Here is a 22,534-nt window from a genome sequence, read left to right as displayed (position 1 = left end):
GGCGTCGCTCGGCTGCAGCTTCAACTTGGGCGGGGCGGTGGTTCCGGAGGGAGGGCGTCGCGGAAGGCGGTGCCCCGCTTGCCAGCCCGTACCCGTTGCGGCGGTACGCCCCAGCGCAGCGTTACGGAAGCTAACTCCCAGCAGCACAGGCCCTCCGCACCGGGGCGTGCCTCGGCGGTGCGGGACCCGGCATCGCTCCACGCCTCAGCCCCTCCCGGGCGGCGGCCGCTGGCGTCACTGCGGGGCCCACTCGGGGGCCCTCCCCGGCCTGGCGCGCGGGTCACGTGAGCAGCAGCGGCGGCGGCGGCGGCGTCAGCTGATCGCGGCGCGGCGGCGATGGACTTTCTCCTGGGGAACCCCTTCAGCTCGCCCGTGGGGCAGCGCATCGGTGAGCCCAGCGCCCGCGGCCCCCGCGCCTGCTCCCCGCACTCCCTCGCCCTTGCCCCCGGGGGCGCTCGCCCGCTGGACCCCTTCCTCTGGGAAGCGTCGGCACCCGCCTTCGCGGCGGGACGGAGGGGAGAGTGGACCAATCAGGAGAGAGTTTCGCTTTGACTGACGCGTGCTGCTGACCAATAGGGGATGTGCAGCCCGAGGCGGTGCCGCCGGCGGCCCCGCCAGCCAATCCGGGCGCGAGGGGGTCTTGAGGTGGCGAGGTGAAGTTTCCGCACTTAAAGGGGCCGCGGCCCCGTTGTTGGAACCACGCCCCCCCCCGGTAGAGCCGAGGCCTGCGATTGGCTCGGGTCCGTTGTCGCCCGGGGGCTTCGCGGGAGGCAGCGGATCCTACCGGGGGGCGGGGCGGGGGCTGCTGTTGCAGCAGGGTTCGGTCTCCCTGAGGTGACGGGGTGGTCGGTGGTGGCCATCACCGAGCTGGAGGCTGCCCGGAGCACTGCAGCTCACCCAGACGGTGTTCGTCACCTGAAGGATGAGCTCTGCGGGCACCCCGGAGTGGGCTGCCCACCTTGAACCTCCCAGCATGGAGGTCCGGGACAAGGGGGTGCGTAACGCTGGCTCTGCGGAGCGCACCTCCCCTGTGCCATGGGCATTCTCATGGAGGCCCGGCTCCAGCAATGGGATCAGCGTCAGGAGTTCAGCCTGGGTCGGTCTTAGTCCCTGCGCTCAGGTCAGCTAGATGAACACAGGAGAAGGACGCAGCCTGAGAAAGTGGAGCAAAGAGATGCTATAGTTAGAAAGCACAAGAGCGTCAACAGCTACACAGGTCTCAAAATAGAGATGCAGCGCTTAAAATACTCAGAATCTTTCTTCCATTGTCTGAGTGCGTGCAAGTTGTGCTTGAAGGGTGTTTTGGTGTTGCCCATTTAAACTCTCCGGGTCATGCAACAGCCATCTGTAAATGTATGCACTTGCTTAATCTTGCTCCTTGTCGCTTGTGCAGACCTCTGTTCCTCACTGTGAACGTCCTGTCCCTGATTGGGTTCTGGTGTGCCTGCATTGGTGAACAGGCTGCTGCGCCGGGGTGGGAAGGGAGCAAGCAGCTGCTTTAGGTAAAGCTTCTATAAGTGTCAATTATTCTAGAGGCTCCCCAAGAGCTCTGTCCAAATGATGGGCCAGGGACACTGTGGTGTGCCACTCTCTAGTGTTGGGAGAGGTGGGTGAGATGCACCATAGCAAAGTGGGGGAAGGATCCCCAGGGAAGGTTTTCTGTAACAAAAACCTCAGACGATCTTTAACATCTCCCCAGATGAATGTCACATGTTTCATCACGCTTTCCAGGCCAAGCCGTCTCTCCCTTTCCAGAATGAACGCTCTTTGATTCCCTCAGGGACTGTATCAGATACGTTTTTGTTTGGGTAGAGGCAATCTGAAGTTGTCTTTAGTTGTCACAGATCCCTTCTTGTCCTCTGAATCTTCTGATCAATACAGATGGCAAGTGGGTTCCCTCTGGGCTTTGCTTCAGTTAAGGAAGGGATTTTCAAGCAACAACAACAACAGAAAAACAACAGAAAAGAAGAAGAAAAAAGTATTTCAAGAGTTTTGTCAGAGAGCATTTTTGAGTCGTTAGTATCAGAGGTACGACAGTAGAGAGATGTTGATGATTTGGGTTACTTTAGGTTATGGGAGTCCAAAGGGGTGGAGGAAGTGCAGCGCATGAGAATGGAACTCAGTATGGAGACTTGAAAGAGCTGGAGACTGAAAATATGAATGTTTTTCTCCCTTTGAACGTCACCTATCAACATCCTGGGGACATGGATAAACGCTATCTTCCCTGTTTAATTTGGGACGCGAAGATGACTTATCCAGACTTGTTCGGTAGGTCTGTGACATCTGCATGTTGAACCCATGAGCCTGATCACCAAACCTGCACAGCACTTCTGCTTTGGGCTGTCTGTGTCCTTGTAAATCACTTTGACAAAGTCATGTATGCCTGAATAGAGCATATGAAGTCTAAAATAGCTTTAGGTGAAGGCTGAGGAACAAAAAATGCAGTCCTCTGTGGCACACTGCAGCGATGGTCTCAAATTCCTTCATCAGTGTTAATCTAGTAAGTCCCATTTATTTTGCTGACAAGGAAACCGATGCTCAGGTAATCTCAGTGATCAGTCACAGAATAATGAGTCAGTTACAGAGTAGGTTTTCTAACTTCTTACACCCAGTACTGAGATTTAGTCACAAAAGCTGCCTCTGTCCTGGTTTTGGGCTGTGATGTCTCTTCCCAAGTAAGATGAATACAGATTTGTTTGTTTGGAGAATTTTTGGTATTTGTTTTTGTGTATGTGGGGCTTTTTAAAACACAGTACTTCTGGCCAGTGGGAAGTTTTCCAAAGAGTGCTGAAGCATCATTGTTTGGATTCCCCCCCCCAAGGGAAATCTACTCCATCCTCCGTCTCCATGCAGGAGCCAAAAGAAACTTCAGAATGGAAAGTCTAATTTCAAGGTGGTGCTCTGAGTGAGAGAATGGAGAGGAAACCACCAAAGCTCTCTCCTGACCCTGGAAGTCTGGAATAACTAGCAATTACAGCAATACCAAAAGGGACAGAGACGGGTTATTTCAGTAAGTGAGGGCAAGCAAGAGAGAGAAGTAACGATGTAAGCACAGAGATGAAGAGGATTTTTTTATGGTTGGGGTTTGCTTTAAGCATGAGAACCAGGAAAAGTTGAGACTGTAGAGAGGGTCACGGGTGAGGAAGAGGGGCACATACAGCACAACATGCCAGAAAAATCCCGGTAGCCATTTGGATCCCAGCTTGCAGGTGTCCTTGCACCCCTCTGTGAGTTGGACCTTGGGAGCTGATGGGCAGCAACTGTTGTCAGTAACGCTCTGCTCTCACTGCAGCCAGAAGTGTCCCTACAAGGTACTGCTTCTCAAAAGGGTACTGCCTTGTCTGCTGTCACCACTCCATTTGGAGGATAAGGGGCAAAGGCAGCAACTGAAGGGTTGTTTTGATACTCAAGAGTATGAGCTGAGTCACAGGAAAGGAGCAGGAGAAGTTCAGAGACCCAAATACCCACAGCACTACGTCAGCAGCACAAGTCTGTGTTCATCAACATCCTCTAATTAGGTCTGGAGCCATATCTCTGTTCTGTCTAGAAAGCATGTTGTCACCTGTCTTTGGGGGAGCAAGACAGCTAAATGGTGGAGTCCTCACTGAGCTGGTGCTGTTTCCTCAAGGGAAGCAGAAGCAAAAGGCTTAGGAAGCAGACTTCTTTGTACAGGATGCTGATTTGGACCAGGAAGAGTATGAACTAAATGAAGGTTGGGAGAAAGGACTATTGTGTTGCTTTGTGCTGAACCTATACTGTCTCGTGCAATAAAATGCTTGTGCCCTCAAACACCTGAAATGGGTGAGAAGGTGCTTGATGCTTTGCTGAGGAATGGAAAGCCGGTGAGACAGAGCACTATAGGGAATGCTGGATAAGGGACAGGCAGTCTCTGATAAGCTATGGCAGAGCACGTCACAGGCATCTGAACGGCGCCTGGCTGGTTATCCATGCTTCAGATCTGTGATGGGGAGCAAAGGGAACAGGATCTTCTGTTCCCAGCTCCTGTACTTCTCCAGGCTATTGACTGTAGTGCCGGTGTGCTGCTGCAGGCACGGCTGGGTGGGGTTGCCAGTCCCACAGTGAGCTCGCTCTTGCCACGAGGGCAGAGACGATAAACTCAAGAAGAAGCAAAGCTGTGAAATTCACTGAGCACAAAGCAGTGTACAGCCCTGCTGTGTCAGTTGTGCCCAGCTCAGAGTTCTTATCTTACGATTCCACCTCACTTTTATAACCCAGTTACAGTCAGTAGGAGCACATCAAATGCCAGACGGGGAAAGAGTTGATGCTCTGGTTCAACCCGTACCACAGTCCCCAGCGGTCCTGGGTCGATCCGAGCAATTTGTGAGGCAGCAGGCTGGAATCAGACAAACCCCAGTGCTGTCACACCCGGAGAGCCACACTGGCTGCCAAAACAACGTGGCTTTGAAGTGGCCCCAGGAAGGGCCTCCTGTACATTCAACAGCCACTTGGTTTCAGGCTTGGAGGGAGATGGCATTCATAAGCTCTCTGATAACCTCCTCCCCCGGGGAGTTCTCGTTTGCACACATAAGTAGAGGCTGCCCGATGAGCCCCACAAGGCAAAGCACTGGGCGGGCAGCCGTGCCCTGCCTCCTGTGCTCGCTGTTTTTAGGGCTTTGCTGCTGTCCCCAGCCATTCCAGGCTCAGATTTCATGAGGGGCAGAGAGCTCATGTGCTAATTACAGCTGATGAAATGGGGCCAGCCGCCCTGATCCTTCATGTGATCAATGAATAGACTTTGTTTCCTTCCTTCTGCAGGCGTTAGTAAGGGTAAAGTTCAGGATTTCAGAGAAAACGCCAACGTATCTTACCAGGCTTGGACAGCAAGCAAGGAAGGAGGATTTAAGGGGCATTAGCTCCAGCTCTCCCAAGGCTAGCTAGGCCAGGTCTTAATCTGTACTGGGTAAACTCAAGCGCTTTGTCCTTGAAAATGCCTCATGGTCCTTGAAACATGCTCCTGCTTTCCATGTGCCCTAATACTACTCTTCTAGCTTGTATTTTTGAGTCTCTGCTGTGCGGGTTTGCTGCTTTCCTGCAGTTCCTAATTGACCAGCATGTGAACAGGGCTGATGGTAACAGGATGAGCACAGCGCTGTAGGGTAACAGCAGGGCAGTGTGTGTCACCTCTGAGGAAGCCCCATTTTCCCCTAAGTGGCCACCAGGTGAAGAGCATGCACAGTTTATTTGCATTCCTGCCTGAAATGCAAACGTGTGGTCTGACCTCGGCAGGACTGGTATGTTTGGAGGACAAGGGGGAGTAGTGGGGAGCAGGTTACAGAGTGCCACCGAACACAGGGAAGTGAGAAGGGTGTTTGCAGACTCAGTTCATGTTTGTGTATGGTGAAAATGAGCACAGGGAGGGTTGGGGAGACTTGAACAGCAAGGACTTGATGGTTAAAGGCAGGGTTTGTTTCATCCTTGGTTTGTCCTGTAGCTCAGAGCTTCCCAGCAGGCTCACCCCCGTTCCTGCATTGTGGGGTTTTTCCTTTAACATGCAGTGTTTTTCTTCGGGGGGGGAGAAGAGTGGATGCGGACTTCCTTTCAATAGAGCATTCCCTGTGTGATTGATTTGTGTGCTTGACTGCCAGAGGCAGCAAACAGTACAGAGGCTCTGGCTAGGCTGGGGTTCAAACCAACGTGTGTCATGATCAGGGGATGCCGGAGGAGAGCACAAGTGAAGGGCGGCTTTGTGATCATCACAAATACATCAGACCAGCCTGACCTGCATCAGCCTCCCCTAGCCATGTGGTGTCCCAGAGCAGGAGGGAACCTGGAACTCTGCTACTGTATCGAGTCCTGATCCCAAAGGAGCCCAGACAGAAAATATTTAACCCCATGCTTTGCAACAGCTTCACACATTCATTCTTCTAGGCATAGAATAGAAACTTAGAATAGTTTGGGTTGGAAAGGACCTTGAGAACATCCACTTCCAACCCCCTGCCATGGGCAGGGACCTCTCACACTAAACCATGCCTCCCAAGGCTCTGCCCAACCTGGCCTTGAACACTGCCAGGGATGGAGCATTCACAACTTCCTTGGGCAACCCATTCCAGTGCCCCACCACCCTCACAGTAAAGAACTTCTTCCTTATATCCAGTCAAAACTTCCCCTGTTTAAGTTTAAACCCTTTACCCCTTGTCCTATCGCTACAGTCCCTGATAGAAAGTCCCTCTCTGGCATCCTTGTAGGCCTCCTTCAAATATGCTCCCCTATAGCCCACTGCCCTGGATATGTTCTCCACCACATCACCCAATGTGATGCTACCTCCTATGCCTCAAGCTCAGCTCTGCAAGAGGCCAGGGTTCCTATATAAAATTAATACTCAAAGTGAGAAAAGGTCAGCTGAGTTAAGGGGCCTTCAGGATATCACAGTAGTAGCCAGACCTTGAGAAAGGTGAAAGAGCCTCAAGAACATTCTGCCTCTCTCTTTCCCTTGTTTGCCCTCTTGCATCTGGCTGTGGCCACAATGTAATCAGTGTAATCACAGTGTAGTCAATACATTGTGCAGCCAACAGAAAAGGTGGCGGTTGGATTGTGATAAGGGACAGATACGTAACTTTACACTGTGATGTGTAATCTGTTGGAGGGACACGTGTATAAGAGGCTGTACTGCACAGTGCTGTGAAGAGCTCTCTGCCTGACCCTTAAAAACAGGACATCCCCAAACATGATGGATGTGCTTAGCCAGGCAGGAGTTAAAAAAAATCTTCCTGTGTTTTGGTCCTATCCCATCACTGTGTGAATGGGCATTTCATTTCATCCCCACAAAGGGATCATTAGCTATGTGGTCAAAAGCAGAAAAAGGCAGCTCTGCAGAGGAAGGGCCTCTCCGAAAGGGCAGAAGACCCACAGCAGCCAGGGCCAGCTCCAGGTTTTGCAGGGAGAGCAGTTTTGGAAATGCAGGCACTTCTCTAAGTACCTTGTTGAGCCTGAGCTCTTTGGAAGAGCACCTGGTAGGTGCTAAACCGGTCTGGCTAGTTCTGATTCTCTTACCCCAGTGCTAGGTCAGGCGTTTTGTAGGATGGGAGAGCTGTGAAGGATGGTTCTTGTCCTCCGTTTGCCATCTGCTGCATGTCTGTGTTTTCCGGTGGTCTGGAGAGTGCCTGGGGCCTGCCTCCTCCACTGGCGGTTCTCTTTCCCCCAGCCTCTGGTGGTGCCCCTGAAGGCATCAGTCAGTCAGTGCGGCTGGGGCCAAGGCATGGCTGATTATAGGGTGGAGACGCTGGTGCTCTCAGTAATAGGTGCTCATTTCCCAAATCTCTGCCTTGAATAACATCAGGGCTGACTGAGGAATTCCTAATTAAAGGGAACACGATCAAAGCTGAAACAGTATTGCTCCAACATCAGCCTGCAGTCCACTTGTGTCCATAATCCCCAGAGGCCAGAAGTTCAGGGGAAAGGTATAAATGTGAGAGCCCTGCTTTGGCTGTTTATGTTTGCTTGTTTGGTTTTGTAGGGCCCATGTACAAATAAGGGGGTTGATTTCTTTTGTCTCCCTAATTTGGTGCAAAGCAAGAGTGGTGCCAATGGCATTAGATCTGTGCCAGCGTAAGCCAACTAAACTCACAATTTCTGGCCCTGCAGCAACAAAACAAATAAGCCCTCTTTTCTCCAGTTGTGGGGCTGAAGCCATGCTGAGCCCCTTCCCTTCACGTGTGGGACACCAGCGATCACACAGTGTGTGTCTGTGTTTTGGTAGCATGAGTGGCATGGGCAAATTTGAGCAACCACCCTTGCCAACGCGGGCCAGGATGTGCTTTGCGGTGGTGACACCTAGTGGGGAGCTCTTAGTGACCCGGACTTTGCAGCTGCCTCCACCTCCTAGCCTCTTGTGATGGAAGCCAGGGAGAGGGAGGCTGTGCTCTGGGGTATTCCGACAGCTGAAGAGCAGCCTGTGAGTGCCAGGGCTGCTCTCAGCCTTGCTCTGTCTTGGTTTCTGTTTTCCAGAGAGAGCTACCGATGGGTCCCTGCGGAGTGAGGACTGGGCTCTCAACATGGAGATCTGCGACATCATTAACGAGACTGAAGAAGGGTAAGGGAGCTGGTGCACATCCAGCAGCAGGTCCCAGCACACCCTGTAACATTGCATCCCTAGACTGCAGTGGCAGCATGCACTGGTGGAGATAATAAGCTCCCTTTCCCAACAGTTCCTTAGACAAGATTCTGCTGGGAGACCCAGAGAGACAGCAAAGGTGTCACAGCAGATACTTGCCCATTACCTTTGTGAGAGCAGGGAGCCATTCAAACAGTCCATCAGGGTCCCCAGGAAAACCAGTTCAAGCCAGGCTGCCTCGCATCTTCCAAAGGCATATGTGCAATTCTTCCACTTCAGTTTATTCCTCCTTCATACCCCTCTCTTTCTTTCCTGTGGGAATGTAAAAATCTGCAGGCTGGTGACTGAGGAGAGAGGAAAATCTCAGGCTGCTATTCAGTCTTCTGAGTGTGCAAGTCCTGCTGGGGTTCACTTCTCAGGTACTTCCATGTACAGTCACTCAGACATACGCAAAGTGGGTGAGGGAGGCCTTGTCTCCCTTTCCCTATGGGAAGATACTCAGAAATCTGCCGGACTCATTAGGTGTGGATTTGCCAGTGAATTCAAGGGGGCCTGCTCCTTGTCACAGTGGAGATGTAAAGAGCAGCATTGAAAAAGGGAGGTGCTACGTGGAATAAAAAATGTAGGGTTCACCCTTGCCCAGGAGGAAACTAGCAGATTTCCTTGCTAGTTAGCAAGCCTGGTTTTCAGTTTCACAGTTGTATGAAAACAAAGCCAAACATCTCTGCTCCGTTCTTTTCCATGCTGTCCTTATAGTGCAGACACACCTGACTCTGTCCACAGTTCTCAGTCCCAAGCTGTGGCCACTTAGTGTTTCAGTTTTGAGTACCTGATAACACAGCTTTACTCTCTTGGCATCACGGCTCTCCCATTGGCTTGCTAGTGCCCATCCATAGCAACCATGCTGTCCCACAGGCCAATACACTCCTGGCCTCCTCAACACCCTGAGTTGTTGCAGACATCAGCACAGAGGCCTCCAATTTCAGTAACAGCACTCATTAGCAGGACCCCCTCTTGCAGAACCACAGGTAGAAGCTGCTTTGCCAGCCATTGCTTCAGGCTGTCCTGAAAACATGGTGGGGAAGGTCACCTCCTGAGTATGGGTCATCCAGAGCCAGTGGCTGTTTTGCTTTGCCTCTCTGTAGGTGGGTCTCAGCCTTCTGACGATCTTTCTTTGATTTCTCCTTCAGGCCCAAAGATGCCTTCCGAGCCATTAAGAAGAGAATTGTAGGGAATAAGAACTTCCATGAAGTTATGCTGGCATTGACGGTGAGTGGTCAGGGCTCTTTCTCAGCTCTCTGATATGCTGCTGGAAAAGACACAGGTACTTAAAACCAAGGCAAACACGCATACATATAGGGAAGTCTGTAGTTAATGCTTCATTGCTTTTGAAGGTCCTGGAGACATGCGTCAAAAACTGTGGCCATCGCTTCCACGTCCTTGTGTCCAGCCAGGACTTTGTAGAAGGTGTCCTGGTAAGAACAATCCTGCCGAAGAACAATCCACCTGCCATAGTGCATGACAAGGTGCTGACCCTCATCCAGGTGAGACAAGAAGCATGAGTATCTGTGCCAGTTCAGGCAGTGTTTGTCTTTAGGTGTTTGTACAGAAGACTCCTATAAACCATATTGGGCTGTACTGTCTCCTTCTCCCTAGTCCTGGGCAGATGCCTTCCGCAGCTCACCGGACTTGACTGGTGTCGTTGCTGTGTATGAAGACCTGAGACGGAAAGGCCTGGAGTTTCCCATGACTGATCTGGACATGCTGTCACCCATCCACACACCACAGAGGGTATGGGAACATTGCTGAAGAGAAGGGTGTAGGGCAGCTGTTATTCTGGAGCTATGAGGGGGACTTCAGGAACTATAACTTGCATTTAGAGGGCTTCTGGGGAGTGAGAAGCTTCAGGACAGCCTCTTTGTTGAAAGACCTTTTGAAAGCAGATGGGGAGTTGCCATCAACATTTCTCTGCTAATTCCATTGTCCTATCAGCTGTGAGTGTCTAAAATCTCCCTGTGGCTTTTCCCACCTCTGTGTGTAGACTGTGTATAGCTCTGACTCCCAGTCCGGGCAGAACTCCCCTGTGGTCAACTCCCCTCAGCAGATAGACTCCATCCTCCATCCTGTCACCCTGCCCGCCGGGAGAAGCACATCCAGTGATGCGCCCATCACACCCACACCAGAGCAGGTGAGTTGGACACGATCCCCATGGTGTTGTTGACCCTCCCTGCATTTGGGGGCTGTTTCATAAACACTGTTCTGGGACTGCTGTCTTGGCCCTTCCTCAGCCTCTGTCCTCAAGGAGCCATTCTCTAAAGCATAGTCCCTCGAGAGCTCCCCAGAGCTCTGTTGTGGCCACAGTGATGAGCTGGGATGCCACAAACACTGAGTGATTATATTTTCCTAAGACAGGGTTGCTGGCAGGTAGAGGGAAGATCTGGCTACAGGGAAGTGAGGAATTGAGACACAGAGGTTTTGAGTGAGGTCTTTGTAGTGCTGTATAGCGAAAGCTTGTTCATTAGATGCCTCCTTATCATCTTTATCTTGCCTCACTGCTGACTTGATATGAATGAACCCTATCTGGCTATGTGGTTTCCAAAGGTCAGGGCTTTCTCACTTGTTTCCCATCCTCTCTTCTTCTTCCTCACCCTGACTTCATATGACTTCAAACCTCCAGCTGTTGGTACGTTGCAGAACAGAGGGTAGAAACCATTCTCAAGACACTCATTAGTAGCTTGTGAAACCAGAGGGATAAAGCTTCACCTGCACACTTGGCCAAGGCTTGTCTTTTGAATGGGAATTCATTTCTCCCTTCCACCTTTTATGCTGCTTTGGAAATGAAATTATTTGAGTGCCTGCCACACAGGAGGTGCTAGCTGGGGAGAAATATGAATCATAACAGCAGCCTGGATGGTTATTAAAAATCAAGGTTAGGCTAGTGCCCAAAGATCCCAGTGAGGGCTTGACATCTGTAACCAGCAAATGAACTTGATGGTAAGTAATGGAGCTTCCTTCTGCCAGGAGCTCCTGAGAGCTAAACTTAATAGTAACAAAAGAGCTCTCCAGTGGCTGCTCGGCTCTGTGAACACATGCACAAAAGCGGTGCACTGCCATTCAGAGCTTCCTTAGCTATCTTCCTTGTCTCCTCAGGCAGAGCTGTCATTTGCCCTCCCTTTTGCAGGTTGGGAAGCTGCGCAGTGAGCTGGAAGTAGTGAATGGGAACATGAAGGTCATGTCAGAGATGTTGACGGAGCTGGTGCCCACCCAGGCTGAGCCTTCTGACCTGGAGCTGCTGCAAGTAAGGAACACTGGCAGGGTGGAGGGCTGGCACATGCAGCTTGATTTAGCAATGACTGGATGGACTGAGGCGTGACACATGGTAGGCGTGGGGAATAATTGGAGAGTTAGTGTGGGGCTTATCAGGGAATGATGGGATAAGGGAGAAATGGGGAAGGTGGAGTTCTAACAGCCAAGGGAAGTCGCACTATTGAGGCTAGAATAATCTCATATGGGGATTTGTAGTTCCTAACGGCCTTTCTTTCTGGGCGAAGTGTTACACAAGAAGCATACACTTATGGTCTGTAAAGCTTAAAATCAGTTTACGTCTCACACCAGTACCTGTTGCCCATCAACACTTGCTGATAGACCCCAGTAGCTTTTGGGCTCTGTCCCAGACTTCCAAACCTGTGAGTGTTCAGCCTTAGCTTGACCTTTGTGGTAACTTCCCCTTGCTGTGAGCAGGAGCTGAATCGGACATGCAGAGCCATGCAGCTGCGTGTTCTGGAGCTGATTCCCCGTGTCCTCCATGAACAACTCACTGAGGAGCTGCTCCTCATCAACGACAACCTCAACAACATGTTTCTACGTCATGAAAGGTACCTCTCTTCCTTTCTCTGCTTTGATCTTCCACAAGAGTTTACTCCCCTCTGATGGCCTTCTATTGCACCCTTTTCATCTGCCCATGAGTATAATATTCAAGATGTATCAGTCTGTATCATCCATCTTTGAGAACAAAGCCAGTTTTTGCTTATTTATTCCTATCCCTTCAAAACTGCTGTGTAAGTTACTGGTGGAATATAAAGATGTCCTTGTAGCATAACCCAGAAGAAGGAAGGAACTGCATGGAAAGAGCTGGGTTTCTAGCTCTGAGGCAGACAGGGACAGACAGGACTTTTCCAGGTGAGGATCAGCACTCCTTTTTTTTTATTTCCATTTCATCAAACCCATCTGTTAAGCTAGGATGGAGTCTGGAGAAGTTAGTCCCTGTGTCTGGATGGAGAGCTGGGTTTCAGCCATTTTGGTTGAAAGGAGCCCTGGAGGATCACAGAAGTTTCCTCACACCGTTTCTTAGGAGATACCAACTCCGAGGGCCTTGTTATGCTGTCTTTGGTCTTGGGGGAGAATTCAGCCCTAAGCCATGGTCCCCCTTTCCTAGTATGTAGGAAAGGGCAGGCTGTGCCAAGCCTTTATGAGAAATCTCTTTGGTTGGGGGTGAATAAGCAGATGCTACTGAAACACATCCTGTCATCTTTCTTGCAGGTTCGAGCGCCTCCGGACAGGACAGCCAGTAAAGGTAACTTGGAGCAACTGCCCCTCTGTGCAGCTCAGTTTGCATCTTGCAGGTCGGGCAGTGCCCTGCTGAGTTGGAGGAAAGTTCAGTCTGCCCTTGTTCTCTCCCAGCCCAGCTGTACCAGGTCATGCTGGTGTGCAGGATGCTCCCATTCCCACTTCAGGCCTCTCCCTCCCTAACACTGGGAGCCTTCCTCTCACCCGAACAGCAAGAGCAGATCAACAGCAGTTATGATTTTCTGGTGTTGAACATTGAGAAGACCAATTCCCATATGAACCTCCCTTTGTCCTCTGAGCATTGTCCTGTCCTTTGAATCAGCAATCATCTACCCCACTTTCTGGAATCCAGCAGAGCTGGGAGGCTGGCTACCATGGCATACTCTGCCCTGGGACACTATTCCTAGGCCATTCTCTCTGATCACTGTTCCCCTTTTCACAAGGAGAGGCTTCAAAACTGATATCTTCTGATGGGTAGAGAATGGCTTCCTTCTGCAGTGTCAATGAGCTAGGACTGAAGAGTCAGGGTGTCCAAACTTCAGAGACTGTCATCTTGCTTTCTTTTCCCTCCAAAGGCACCAAATGAGGCAGAGAACAGCTTGATTGACCTGGGACCCAGTACTCCTTCTGCAGTGAGGCAGCCTGAAGTCACCAACAACCTCTCTTCTCAGCTGGCTGGAATGAGTAAGTTACCATGCAGTTTTCCCCCCAGTCCTCCTGTGCTGCTGTGGGGATCCTTGCATGCCCTTGAATCACCTCCCCAGATTATTTAGCCACATTCACAAAATAACCTAGAGAAACAGGATATATTGTCAACTAATTCTATGATTCTACCATTCTAATAAACTCATGAAGAAACTTGTATATGCCCCAAGGCACACAAGCATATGTCTCAGCATCCACTTGATGCTGTGCAGGTCATGACACAGTGTTAGGCTGTGGCTAAGTATTGGGCCTTCCAGGAGAGAAGGGGAAAAGTTGCTCCCTCTGCAGTGCCAAGCAGCAGTGTAGTTGCCTCTCTTGCTGTGTTGTGTCAGGCTGACCACTGAGGTCTGGGAGAAGAAAAGCAGCTAAGTTGTGTGGAAAAGGCAGCCATGAGCATCTTGGGCTCAGGACCCAGGATGTGACAGGTTGTTTACTTAGAAAGCCTGAGAAATCCTGCGGGTTCTTCAAGACATACCAACAGCCTACACAGCACTGCCTGAAGCTCTTGCTAGCTGTGAACACATTCAGTACAGCTTTGGATGCAGCTACAGAAAATTGGCAGGACTTTCTACAAAGCCAGTTGAGATATTTTTGAAGTCAGGGTTTTTCAGATGATGCCTGAGTCATGAAAATCCACTCACCTGTCTCAAAGATGCTTGCCCAGAAGCACAGGTTATTCTCTTCCACAGGTTATGGAGCAATTCCCTCTGAGTTGTCTTAAATGGTCAGGGATATCTGGCCTTCAGCATCAGTACAGAAAATTGCTGCTGCGTGAGATTAAGCTAAAAATATCTGCTCAGCAGGCGAAGAAACTGCTTCTACAGCACTACACATACGCATACAGAAGAGTGGGCCTAGAGCAGTGTAGCCAGTTCTGATGCTTGCTTTCCACCCAGTACCCTCCAAGCCCACAGGCCCCTGTTTAGTGCTCTGTGCTGCCTGCTCACCCTGCTCTCTCTCCCACAGACCTGGGCTCGAGCAGCGTAAGCGCAGGGCTGCACTCCCTCGACACCTCTGGCAAGCTGGAAGAAGAGTTTGACATGTTTGCCCTGACCCGCGGCAGCTCGCTGGCTGAGCAGCGCAGAGAGTGAGTGTAGCAGCCCACTTGGGCCTGTCCTGCCTTCTGGCAACTGGGCTGTGACCCAGCTCCTGGGAGACAGCAGGATGCAATAGAAATGCATTCTTCTGATGCACAGGGTTTGTAGGATGACCTCTGTGTTCCCAGTCCTGCATGCTGCCATCATCTCCCCTTTTCCTGGGCACACGGGGAACAAAATGGTTCTCTGTGTGTGGAGACGTATGCTAGGGAGACTCAGTGGCTGGTGATGAAGGTGTAGAGCGGGACTGGCTGAGTTTTCTTGTCTGTCTCTGAACTCATGTGCTCTGACTGGGTTGATGTTGAATTTGGGAATTGCTGAATACCAGTGCAGCCTAATAGACAGATTGTTGAACTGGAGAGCAGGAAGTATGCAGCCAGTTGTGGCTTGCAAGGCAGGGCACTGCTCTGTGCCTCAGCTTCCCTGTTGGTAAGTGGGACTGACGTTTCTTCCTCCATAACATGTTTTAGACCTAGTGTAAAGCACTCAGATCTGGGTCTCCATAGTACTGTTGAACCGGAGATTCATGACTGAAGAGGTCTCTGCTGCAAAGAGTGGATTCCTGAATCCTTGTTCTGGGAGGAACCAACAAGGGTTGTGCTGTCTGGTCTCTGGCTTGAGAGACTGACTGATCTTGTGCTGTTTTGCCTGTCAGAGTCACCTGCTGTTCTCTTTCAGTTTCCAAGCAGTAAAGCCCACAGGCACACCTCTGCCCCCCAGCTCCCAAAGACCTGTGCTCCTGATCTCTGTCCACAGGAGTGCCTTGTTCTGCAGCTGGACAGTAGCAAGTTAAGGTCTCTTAAGGATGTCTCCTTTCATTCCCCTTCGTCAGGCTGTTTCTGGTAAAAGTGGTGGGGAAGGTCCTGTCTGACACACATCTTCATGTGTTTTGCCCATGGGTTTCCCCACCACTTTTACTGTGGGGTGTGCTGCCTGAGGACAGAGAAAGTCTAGGACAAAATCAGTGGTCGCAACAGTACCCCGTCTGGGCCTGAAATCTGAGCCACTAGTATGTGCTCAGTGCTAGAGCCTGGGGGAGATCTGGACATGGCTGGAATCGTATCCTCTCTGATGTGGCGCAATCCCTAACAGACTGAGGCTTATGATCTCTGCACAAGTAACGAGACATCTTCTATTTATTCCTCACTGCCCTCCATCTGCCTGCACTTGCACTCCTGCCAGGTAGCCTCTACTCTGACTGGCTCAGGCTTCACATTTCACTCCCCAGCCTCTGCTCTCAGTGCATCTGAACATTGCCCTGCTGCTCCCAAACGGGACGTGCTGGCAGAAGACACAGGCAGGGCCGCTGGGGTTTGTTCCTGACCCACCCTGTGCTTCATGTGTGTCTCAGCAAAACAGTGCTTGAAGCACCTCAAGCCTTTCCTGCCATTCTTCCTCATCAGTGGCATGATAGCAGCGTTGTACTTCATCCTTGATGCCATTGTCCACAGTGGCCCCTTCACTGATGAGCGCTTCTTTGAGAAGTTTGAGCGCCGGTGGCCCAAGCCCCTGGCTCCCAACAGAAACAGCTCCACTTGATGCTCTGCTGGATCTGCAGAAAGGGTCCGGGGAGCAGCTGCAGAGGAGACTTGCGGAGAGCTTCTGGGAGAAGCTTCATTCTCCCAGCATGGACAGACTGTTTTCTCCACTCTGCTTGGATCAAATGGTGACGTGTGGCATTAGCATGTGCGATAGAGCCTAGAGGGGACATAGAAATGGGATGAGGGAGATTATGCCTGTGTGTGGAAGAGGGTTGCTGCAACAGTACATTTGGAGACTGGAGCAGCACTAGGCTCTTCTGATCATCCAGTCTCACTTCCTATATAGGTAGCATAGACCACTGAGTTCTTGAGTAGTATCAGTTAAAGAAATGTTTTTGAGCTGTGTTTGTGTCTGTGAAGGTAGGCAAGTATGCAGGGGCTTGTTGCTCTAATCCTTTCTAAAGTAGCTGTAATATTCTGGTCAGTCTGTGTTAGTTATCTCTCTTCTGTAGTCAGCCCCAGAGAAGATGAGTGTCATGACTGATGCACCTAGCTCTGCAAGTCTGTGGTTTAGTCTGTTGGATGGTTGTTTTCATATGTTGCCTTGTCCTCCTGTCATGTGCCAGGGCTGTCCTGTGGTATCCCACTGTGATATTACAGTGAGTAGCTTAGTCTGTTTTGTGATGGGCTACAACTCTGGTAGGGGTTTTGCATACCTTTCTAGAAGCTCTTGGGAGCAGAATGATGAGAGATGAAAGGTTGTGCAGTCAGGAGCACAGAATACATGTTTAGGAGTTCCTGCTCTTCAGTCTCAGGCATCTTATCAGCCTGTGTGTTATCTAACTTCATGCTTTCAGGGTGAAGTACGAAGATCCCCAAGCCTCCAAAGGACTCGCTGGTGCCCTGGATGCCCGGCAGCAGAACACAGGAACGGTAAGTAGTCACAGAGCTTTTAGTGCACCACTGGAAATAAAAGTATTCTCCTTGCTCACCAATGCAATAAATGTGCGGTCCATTTGGAAAACTTCAAGTGTTTACCTTGACTGATGTTATACTGACTGATACTAGAACTGAATCCCAGTCTATACCAACCTGCATTTCCTACCTGGGCTATATGCCTCATTCTTTAAACCCCAGACATGGAGAACTATGGAAAGTCTGGGGTTGACTTAGCCAGTAACAGGATGGCCTCCTTATATCTGCAGGGAAATTTCCACCAGGAAATGTATGTTTTACCCCACTTCAGCAGGTTTCCAAGTCCAGTTGCCTTCTCTCTGCAAACAGAGAAGTAGGCCACCAGCACTAGTGTGTTCTTTTCCCTACCCTAAACCCACTGCCTTCCCTCTCCCTCACCTTCTGCAATAGCAGCTTTCAGTGCAGACTGTCTCTCAAGCAGGGGGAGTCTGGTGCCTCTAGTGATGGAGCCCAGCTGACTAAGTGGATGATGCGGCAAGGAATGGTGAGATCATGAAGTGCCAGCAGGGAGGAAGGAGGAAGGAAGCTGGGGCTGCTCAGCTAGAAGTGGCATTGGCACAGCACATGAGGATGCACAGCAAACATCAGCAGAGGCTGCATACTGAAATGGAGCAACCCTGGTCTGGGCCAGTAATGGAGACCAGGGTTGGGAAGGAAGCAGGCAGAGTTTCAGTCCTTCCTCACGGAAACATGACTGTAAGAAAAAAGCATAGGAGCTCTAAGGCCAAGAGAGTGTGTGCCACTCTGAGTTAGAGGATGGCCTGTTTTGAGGCGGGTGTCTGGGGCAGAGGCAGTAGCTGGTGGCATCATGCTGCCATTCATTCCCCTTGCATCCTCTCCTGCTCAGCATGAGCTGCCCCATTTGGAGGAAAACATTCTGGCTTTTACTCTGTTTGAGGCCTCCTCCTCTAAATTGTTAGAGCCTTCAGGCTGTTGAATTCGGTCTTTCGGCAGCAGGAATTCCTGCAGTCATGTGACACACTCCCAGTTCTGAAACTTGTTAGCCTGTCTTCCTGAAATGGGCACTGCCCAAACTGATGTCTGCTTTACGAAGTTTCCACACATGCTGTCCAGTTGGCTTGAATGTACTTCTACCTCAAAGACTTCCTTTCTGGGTAGAAAAAAAGCCAGTTTCCTTCAAAACTTCCCTAATCTCCCACATCCTCTTCTATCCCCATTCATCCATCTGCCAGCTGTGGTAATTATCTGCTCCCTGGTTTGGGGAAAAGTGCCTGTCCTTGGTAAGAAGGCATTGCCCTCTTTCTTGGTCTTGCTGTTCTGCTGAGATCAAGGGAGCTATACATACTGGAACACTAATAAATAACTACCCACAGACACTCTCTCACGCTTCTGTTTGTGGAGCCTCTATCAAGGGCTGCTCCTTGCTCAGCTTTGTTCAGAAGCTTGTGGCTGGACAAAGGATCTGGGGTTTGGAATCAGACTTGATTTCTTCCAAGGTTATCTCTGTCCACTGGGAAGGTGTCTCTTTGCTGTGCTCCATGGGAATCACTTCTTGGCAGATGTCTTTCCCCCATCATGTGTGCCAGACCTGGCACATCCAATATCTTCAGCTTCACAGACTTTGATACCAGCCTGTCACTGGTTTGTAGAAGGGAAGAGGTGTGGGATAAAAGCACATCTCGTATTCTCTGGCTGCCTAACACAAGTAGCTGACTTCCACCTAATGGGTCCTCACCAAAATGGGAAGCCTGGTCCAGTCCTAATACCCCAGAGCCACCCACCAAACCCCAGATGCTTTTCCTGGCCTGTATTCTGAAAGCTGTGTTTGGGTGTGGATGGGGCAGAGGAAGCAGGTGAGCGGTGGCACTGGTAGCTGAGAGAGCTTTGCAGTGGTGCTGGCTGGAATGGGAAGGGCCTCAGCAGACTGAACAGTGGAATAAGGTTAGCTTTTGGGTTGGGCTTTCTTTTTGCAGGGTGGGTTTCCTGGAACGTCCCCTCTTTTCTTGGGCTCATAGCTCTTTTTCCTTCTGTCCTAGGTGCCGGTTCCCCAAGCCAATTTCATGGAAGACATAGAAAAGTGGCTCTCCACTGATGTGGTAAGTGAGGGGCTGCTGCCCTGGAGCCAGCAGTCTTGCCAGAGTTGTCTGCAGGGCTGGATTTTAGGCACTGCACAACAGCGCTGGCACTGCTGAATCGGCTCAGAGGGAGCAGGGGAGGAAAGGCCAGTGACATAGGGTTTGGGATACCACACCAGTATAGTTAGCCTTCTGGGAGGTATAGCTAGTGAATGAGGCTCAAGGCCACTCTAACATGTCTGTACTGCAGAAGTAGGGGGATCACCGTCCTGTCTCTCTCCATGCAGACATGGAGATGACTTTGTCTACCTTGCTGCTAACCGTGTCCTTCTCCTCCTTCCCTAGGGAGAGTCAGAGGATGCAAAAGGTGTCACCAGCGAAGGTAAGACTTACAAGCCAACCCCTTTCTCCAGCTATTCCTGGCAGCACCTTGGTTCTTCTACAAACTTCCCTCCTTTCTAATGCTCTGCTCTTCTCTTGCCCAGAGTTTGACAAGTTCCTGGAAGAGCGAGCAAAGGTTGCGGACCGGCTGCCCACCTTGTCCAGCTCCTCAGCAGGGACATCCGTCTCCCCTCCTGCTGCCAGCCATCATCGGAAGCAAGCAAAGGAAGATGATGCTATGTTTGCCTTGTGAATGCTATGGACTTGTGTGCTGTGGAGCAAGAGGCTGTGTGTGCTGTTTCGGTTGCCTCTGACCAGGGGCCAGCAGGGGAAGGATTCTGTCTCCTTCCTCCACTCTCTTCCTGTTTTCTCTTTGAGTTGTTTTTATTTTTAAGCTGCTTTAAGATTTCAGATCATCTTTATTGTGTTTAGGGATGTCACACGATATACTTGTGAAGGGGGTTTTCAAAGCTGCTAGAGAGTGTGGGAGGTCAGTGGGCTTTTCTTTTGGTACAGTGTGGGCAAAGCCGAAGAAGCTGCCCATCCTCCTCTCCAGTGGGGTAGATAGAGCTCTTGCCCAAGAAGCAGGAGAGGCTGAAATCATTCCTGCCTGCCTCTTTCCTCACCCCATCCCTCCGCCCTCCTGCCTGACAGTGTCAGAACAAGAAAGCATGGGGATGCAAAGCGTTACAGGTGGCAGAGGAGGAACACTAATGTTAGAGGGGCCCTGTCGCTCTAGTCTCTCTTGCACAAGTGCTTGTGGTATGCAACACCTTCCCACTCACAACCCTTTCTCTTCCTCTCCTCCTCCTCTCCATTATTTTATCCATAATCCTGCCCACTGCCCAAATGTTTCAGTTGCGTGACAGCCACTTACCAAAGCCCTCACTGCACACAGGGCTTGAGCTACGAGTGGTACCCCAAGCTGTCAGCTGTCTGAAGGGGCTGTCCACTATGGGGTAGGATGTGCCTTCAGCAAACTCTTTGCAGTTAATTTAATTCTCCCATTATTATACTTTTCTCCCCTCTTTCCCCAGTGAGATTCCATGTCCCTCTCTCACATTCACTGATGCCTTCCACCACATCATGCTATGGTGTGGGGAGCCTCACTGAGCCTCTGATCTGGCCAGCGCTATAGACTCTCTTAGGGTAGCTGTGTGTGCTGCTCCCTAAAGCAGGAGGCCCTTCCATCGACACTGTTACACCATGTTGTTGCTGGGATCGCTTGTTCAGCTGGTGGGCACAAAGGTGAAGTGAGACATCAGTCATCTCATGCCAGCAAAGCAGCCCTGCAGCAGCCAGGAGCTCCTTTGCTCGTGGGGAGGAGAACCTTTCTGAGTAACCCGCACATGCTGCCCCATGATAAAGGCAGCCAGGGAGGAGGATGCCAGGCACAGGGCTCCTGCTTGTGGGGTTTCTTGTCGAGCTCAGGAGGGTTGCATTTTTTATTGCACATTAAAGGAGCAAAGTCTTGAGCCTCCCTTGAAGATCTTTGTGTGCTCTCAGTGCTGGGGATGGGGACAGGAGGACCTGGTGTGGGAGAGGAGGGGTGCAACTGTGCACCCATGTTTGCGCTCCATGAGAAGGCCGGGGCGCTGTGGTGCTGAGATGAGGCATGGTGTGGGGCCCAAGGGTGCTGCGAGCCAAGGCAGGTGCTCACTGGGGTGGTGACTACAGCCCATCTCAAAATAGCAAGAGGGCGACCTACCTCCTCTCCTTTCTGCCTTGTGACCAGATCCAAATACCCACCCTGCAGCCCATAAGTCACTTAAAGACATGCAAGAAATACAGTTGCTATGAAAGGGCTTCGTGGTATCCACAGGGTGTCCTCAGTTGTCCCCATGCCATCCCTCCTTGTCCAGCTGAGTGGGAGCTGGGGGAAGGATTCTTAAAAGGAGGTTGGACAGCTTGAAAGTGTCATCTGAACCCTAGGCTTGTAGGAAGGAGTTACATTATCACAGAATGGTAGAAAGGTTTGGGTTGCAAAGGACCTTAAAGCTCACCCAGTTCCAACCCCTGCCATGGGCAGGGACACCTTCCACTAGGGCAGGTTGCTCCAAGCTGTGTCCGGCCTGGCCATGAACCCTGCCAGGGATGGGGCAGCCACAGCTTCTCTGTTCAAACATCACCACCGCCCTCTCCCCTAGGCCTGTACTCAGCTGCACCAAGCTCAGCCTGGCAGATGCCTGAGGATAAGAGCTGTTAGCAAAGCTGGTCTGCAGCTGGTGGCAGCAGTGCTGGAAAGAGCATGGTGCTCGGTTTCCTCCTTCATAAGCAGTTGGGGGGGGGGATACGGCTTTGTGACTTCAGCTTTCCCAGCTGGACAGCACATACTGTCCTTGGACAATCTGTCCTTTGGAAAAATGAATCACCATTTCCAATTCTATTGCATTCCCAATGCCCCTGTGAGGAACCAGGGGAGATCCCTCCTCCTTTCTGAACCAGGTGGTATTGTGTGTTTAATATAGCCCTCTTTGAGCAGCGCTCCTCAAAGCACCGTGTGCGTGCTATCTTCTGGAGGTGGTGCTAAGGGGAAAGCCCAGCCTAATGAGCTTAAAAGCCGTGTGTCCTGCCCCAGCAGAGGCCTCTGCTGGAGGTTACCTGAAGCTGAACAGTCGTGGCTTCATGTCTGAGCTACTCCCACAGCCAGCTCTGCAGCAGGGCTTCACTGCACCCCGGAACCCCATGTTCCTCACCCAAGAAGGGCTTAGATGGAATGAAGCATGCAAAGCACTTTCTGAGCAGAACAGCCTAAGAGCCACAAGTTCCTGCCTTACCAGCTGTGTGAGGTGTCCCTGCCCATGGCAGGGGGATTGGAACTAAATGATTTTAAGGTCCTTTCCAACCCAAACGATTCTATGATTCTGTGAGGGTTTCACGCAGCAAGCACAGATAAATGCTGGGGTTGGCACAGCAGCAGACCTCTATCACAAGTCCATTTTTACCACACTCACAGCTTCCCGAAATATCATCTTTGTTTTTAACCTCCAAAGCATCCCTGTCCCAGCAGATGCTGAAGTGAAACCTGGGTGCAGAGGCTGGATTCGCACACACAGCACTGGCTCTGGCCTCTGCTGCCACCCCTGCAGCAAGCCCAGGGCAGAACTCAGCTCCCTGGAGAACAGGTCCCCCCCTGCCCCAGCCAGAGCATGCAGGGCTTGCATCAGAGGCTCTGTGCTGGGAATGTGGCCTGCATGAGGACACTCGAAGTCAGGGGACCAT

The 22,534-nt window shown here is 51.1% G+C and overlaps 1 protein-coding gene across 3 annotated transcripts; it reads left to right on the top strand.

The window, feature by feature from the left end:
• Positions 1 to 65: 65 nt before the first annotated feature.
• On the top strand, positions 66 to 20,799 carry TOM1 (target of myb1 membrane trafficking protein). Of its 3 annotated transcripts, none has more exons than XM_065679275.1 (16): positions 66 to 388; positions 7,966 to 8,050; positions 9,262 to 9,340; positions 9,466 to 9,615; positions 9,728 to 9,862; positions 10,113 to 10,259; positions 11,253 to 11,369; positions 11,813 to 11,946; positions 12,611 to 12,644; positions 13,213 to 13,321; positions 14,309 to 14,429; positions 16,778 to 16,853; positions 17,317 to 17,379; positions 18,893 to 18,952; positions 19,277 to 19,313; positions 19,417 to 20,799. In XM_065679275.1, exons 1-16 carry the CDS (start codon positions 337 to 339, stop codon positions 19,563 to 19,565), a joined length of 1,548 nt encoding a protein of 515 aa, XP_065535347.1. In that variant the 5' UTR covers positions 66 to 336; the 3' UTR covers positions 19,566 to 20,799. The 3 variants fall into 3 exon arrangements, with proteins under 3 accessions (XP_065535347.1, XP_065535343.1, XP_065535354.1); XM_065679271.1 differs by having other exon boundaries at positions 17,314 to 17,379; XM_065679282.1 differs by lacking the exon at positions 17,317 to 17,379 and having other exon boundaries at positions 68 to 388.
• The last annotated feature ends 1,735 nt before the right edge of the window (positions 20,800 to 22,534 follow it).

Source organism: Lathamus discolor, chromosome 1 (genome assembly GCF_037157495.1).
Source record: "Lathamus discolor isolate bLatDis1 chromosome 1, bLatDis1.hap1, whole genome shotgun sequence".
Taxonomy (NCBI): Eukaryota; Metazoa; Chordata; class Aves; order Psittaciformes; family Psittacidae; genus Lathamus; species Lathamus discolor.
This window is presented reverse-complemented; position numbering and strand designations above follow the sequence as displayed.